This window comes from Nicotiana tabacum, chromosome 9 (genome assembly GCF_000715075.1).
Source record: "Nicotiana tabacum cultivar K326 chromosome 9, ASM71507v2, whole genome shotgun sequence".
Lineage (NCBI taxonomy): Eukaryota > Viridiplantae > Streptophyta > Magnoliopsida > Solanales > Solanaceae > Nicotiana > Nicotiana tabacum.
In genome coordinates this window covers 73,129,762-73,134,317 of record NC_134088.1, presented here as the reverse complement: position 1 = coordinate 73,134,317, position 4,556 = coordinate 73,129,762, and the positions used below count along the sequence as shown (strand labels likewise).

General features: G+C 37.5%; 1 protein-coding gene across 1 annotated transcript; it reads left to right on the top strand.

Annotated features, from left to right (window-relative positions):
• The first annotated feature begins 695 nt into the window (after positions 1-695).
• Positions 696-1,485, top strand: LOC142163959 (uncharacterized). The gene is made up of 2 exons (XM_075221116.1): positions 696-1,249; positions 1,356-1,485. The coding sequence occupies exons 1-2, from the start codon at positions 696-698 to the stop codon at positions 1,483-1,485; spliced, it is 684 nt and encodes a 227-aa protein (XP_075077217.1).
• Positions 1,486-4,556: the final 3,071 nt, after the last annotated feature.

Below are 4,556 nucleotides of genomic sequence, written 5' to 3'. Positions count from 1 at the left end.
CCGTAGCCTATCCGAAACCCACCCGAGCCTTCGGGGCTCCAAACCAAACATGCACACAAGTCCTAAAATATCATACGAACTTGCTCGCGCGATCAAATTGCCAAAATAACACTTAGAACTACGAATGAGATATTAAATCAAAGGAAGTTTTCAAGAAACTTTAAAACTTATATTTGTTTTTACAACTGGACATCTGAATCACGTCAAATCAACTCCGATTCTCACCAAATTCGGCAGACACATCATAAATGTTACAGTGGACCTATATCGGGTTCCAAAACCAAAATACAGACCCGAGGTCAATAAATCCAACATCAGTAATTTTTTAGAAATTATTAAGCTTTCAAGCTTTTATTTTTTCATCAAAATTCCATAACTCGGGTTAGGGACCTCGGAATTCAATGTCGGACATATGCCCAAGTCCCAAATCACGATACGGACCTAACAAAATTTTCAAAATACTGATCTGGGTTCATTTGCTAAGAATGTTGACCAAAGTCAACTTAGGTGAGTTTTAAAGCTCTATTTCCCATTTTAATCCATTTTTCACATAAAAGCTTTTCGAAAAATTGTACGGACTACGCACGCAAGTCAAGAAATGATAAATGGTACTTTTGGAGGTCTTAGAATATAGAATTACTTATTAAATTAAAAGATGATATTTTGCGTCACAATTTCATGCATTGAATGGATCTATGGGGTTCAAATGCTTGAGGGTTACTGCCTATAATGCCAAGAAACCTCTACACATTCTCATAGATACTAGGAGTACTCACAACTTCATCAATTCAGAATTGGTGCAACAACTAAGGTGTCCTGTGACAACTACCTGCTCTCAGGTAGTGGCTGCTGCAAATGGTACTGGCATAAAGATGGATAGGGCTTGCAGATTGTCTTGGCTATTGCAGGGTGCTGAGTTTGAAGCCAATTTTATATTATTACCTATGGCAAACTATGATGTGGTATTAGGTGTGAAATGGCTAGTTACTCTTGGAGATATCAAGATAAATTTCAAGAAGCTTACTATGGAATTCTTCTACAAGGGAAGAAAGCATGTGCTCAGAGGTGCTGGAAATCAAATCAAATCTGCCAATGCTGGGAAGATAGCTAAGTTGTCAGGTAATCAATCTCAACTTACAATGATTCAGGTTATTCCATGTGTTGAAGATAGGAGTATGCAGTGGTATTCTTTAGAGACTAATAGTGAAAATAGTAGCAGTAATCCTGATCTGACAGTATTGTTAGAAAAGTATAAGAATTTATTTGATGAACCTACTGCATTCACCAAATTATCCTTCAAAATGGAACAGAAGCGGTTGGCTGAGATTTACATCTGAGAGATCGTTCCCTTACAGATATCCTGCAGTAAAAAAGGATATTATTGAAGGTCTGGTGAAACAAATGTTGGACCAAGGCATAATTCAGCCTAGTAGCAGTCCATTTGCTTCTCCTGTAGTTTTGGTAGGCAAGAAGGATGATACTTGAAGGTTGTGTGTAGACTACATAGATCTCAACAAGCAGACTATCAAGAATAAATTTTCAATTCCTATTGTGGAAGATTTGTTGGATGAATTGGGAGGTTCAATCGTTTTTTCTAAAATAGATCTCAGATCAGGTTATCATCAGCTAAGAATGGCTATTGATGACATTCCTAAAATAGCTTTTAGGACTCATTCATGGCATTATGAGTACCTTGTTATGCCCTTTAGCTTGTCTAATGCACCAGCTACCTTCCAAGGTCTTATGAACTCTGTATTCCATCAGTTCTTGAGGAAGTTTGTTCTGGTTTTATTTGATGATATCTTGATATACAACAAGTGTATACAAGATCATCTACAACATTTACAGTTGGTATTTGAAGAAATGAGGAAGCATCAGTTATTTGCTAAGAGAAGCAAGTGTTCTTTTGGAGTTCAAAGGATTGAATACCTGGGGCATTTCATTACTGCTGAGGGTATCTCTACAGACCCTTAAAAGATCATAGCTATACAGAATTGGCCCATTCCAACTACCCTTAAACATTTGAGAGGGTTCTTGGGATTAGCAGGCTATTACAAAAGGTTCATTAAGAGTTTTTGCATTATCAACCGACCATTGACTGATCTCTTAAAGAAAGAAGGCTTCAAATGGTCACCAGAAGCTACTGAATCTTTTAATGAGCTTAAAAAAGCATTAACTCAAGATCCTATTTTAGCTCTACCTGACTTCACTAAAACTTTTGTGGTTGAGATTGATGCTAGTGGGTATGGCATTGGGGCAGTACTGATGCAGTAGGGTCATCCCATTGCTTCCATTAGCAAGGCTTTATCTCACAAGAAAACTCTTATGTCTGTCTATGACAGAGAACTCCTTGCCATTGGGCATGTAGTAATGAAGTGGTCTCAATACTTATTGGGCCAAAGATTCATTATTAGGACTGATCAAAGAGCCTTGAAGTTTCTGATGGAGCAGAAAATTCACACTAATACTCAATTAAGGTGGCTAACTAAACTCATGCCTTTTGATTACATCATAGAATACAAGAAAGGAGCTGAAAACAAGGTGACTGGTGCACTTTCCAGAATCACTAGTGTTGAATTATTAGCCATGGTAGTCTTTTCTCATACTTCCAAAATGCTGTAGTCCAATATTGATAGCTGGAATCAGGACCTAAAGGTGAAGAAGCTAATTAAGGAATTGCAGGCAAACTCCAACAAACACCCTTAGTACACTTGGTCTCATTTGCAACTGAGAGGGAAAGGTAAACTTGTGGTAGGTAAATGATCCATTAGGTAGACCATCATTTCTTACTGGCACAACACCTTACATGGAGGTCACTCAGGAGTGGAAGCCACTCTCAAAAGACTGCAGACACTATTTTATTGGAAGGACCTCAGAAAGGATGTCAAAATTTATGTACTAGGTTGTGATGTGTGTCAGAAGAACATGGCTGATCTAACAGCTTCTCCTGGTCTATTATCACCATTACCTATAACTGACACTGTTTGGTCTCAATTAGCATGGATTTTATTGATGGATTACCAAAGGTTAAAGGGTATGAAGATATCATAGTGGTGGTAGACAGATTGAGCAAGTATTCCCATTTCCTTGCTCTTAAAAACCCTTATACTGCACAAACAGTGGTCTAGGATTTCTTAGACAACATTGTGAAGTTACATGGTTTCCCTGAGGCCATAACCAGTGATAGAGATACAATATTCTTGAGCAATTTTTGGCAGGAGATCTTTGCTCTACAAGGAGTGCAACTCAATGTGTCCTCAGCTTACCATCCACAATCTGATGGCCAAACAGAAGTGGTGAACAAATGTCTTGAAACTTATCTGAGATGCTTTTGTGTAGAAGATCTTACTGGTTAGTTAGCTTGTCTTCCTATGACTGAATATTGGTACAATACCAATTATCATTCAGCCATACATACCACTCCATTTGAAGCTTTATATGGCAGGCCTCCTCCTATTCACCTACCATACATTCCTGGTGAATCACCTGCAAGTGAAGTGGACAACATTCTCACTACTAGAGAATTCAAACTTTAACTTCTCAAGCATCATTTGTCTAGAGCCCAGCTAAGGATGAAGAATCAGGCTGACAAATACAGGAGTGACAGATCCTTCCAAGTTGGAGATTTGGTGTATTTGAAAGTGCAGCCTTATAAACAGATAATCATATCTTCTCAGCCATATCACAAGCTAGCTTCTAAGTTCTATGGACCTTTTCAAGTGACCAAGAGGATAGGTTTTGTAGCCTACAACTCTTGCTTCCAGCATCAGTCAAAATTCACCCAATAGTCCATGTCTCCTTATTGAAAAAGTGTCATGTTATTCCTGATCATATTTCTTGTCCACCAGTAGTCGACATTGCTGACCCCCAATGCCCAGAACCAGAGTTGATCTTGCAAAGAGGAAAGGTGAAAAAAGAGAAATAAGGCAATGGCTCAAGTGCTTGTTAAATGGCAAGGAATACCAGCTGATGATGCTATGTGGGAATATTACAATGAGCTTAAAATTCGATTTTCTCACTTTGATCATTGAGGACAAGTATCTCTTTTGGGGGATGTACTGTTATACAAATTGTAATTAGTGATACAATTAGTATAAGTGGACTGATTTTAATAAAGAATGTGATAGTTAGGGTGGTTAGGGGTTATTTTCGGAAGTTAGTTAGTAGGAGCCAAAAGTTAGTTAGAAGTTAGTTGAGAAGTTGTTAAGAGAATATCATTACATCTCAACTATTACTTATAAGGATTGTATCACATTCTTTGTATGAATAACAATTACAGTTCTTTCAATAACAATCTTTTTCTTCCTCTCTCCTCTCTTCTCTCTTTCTCTATTCTTCTTCACCATAGTCGACCTTCGAGCTGTCTCTGTTTCAGCTCCCAGAGACTATATTCGAACCTCAAATTTCTCTAATCCCTGCATTAGAATATCAGATTCTAATATATTATTTTATTTATAATTGGTAAATTGTATATCAACTTGAAATTAAGTTTAAACTTCAATATTGAGGGTAAATAAGGCCTCATTTGTTTTTTTAAGATTAAGACGTCTGAATCT

Coding starts and splice junctions, on each gene's coding strand:
- LOC142163959 (XM_075221116.1), top strand. CDS start 696: ATGGGGTTCAAATGCTTGAGGGTTACTGCCTATAATGCCAAGAAACCT. Junction 1,250..1,355: donor CTGACAGTATTGTTAGAAAA/GTATAAGAATTT, acceptor GTTCCCTTACAG/ATATCCTGCAGTAAAAAAGG.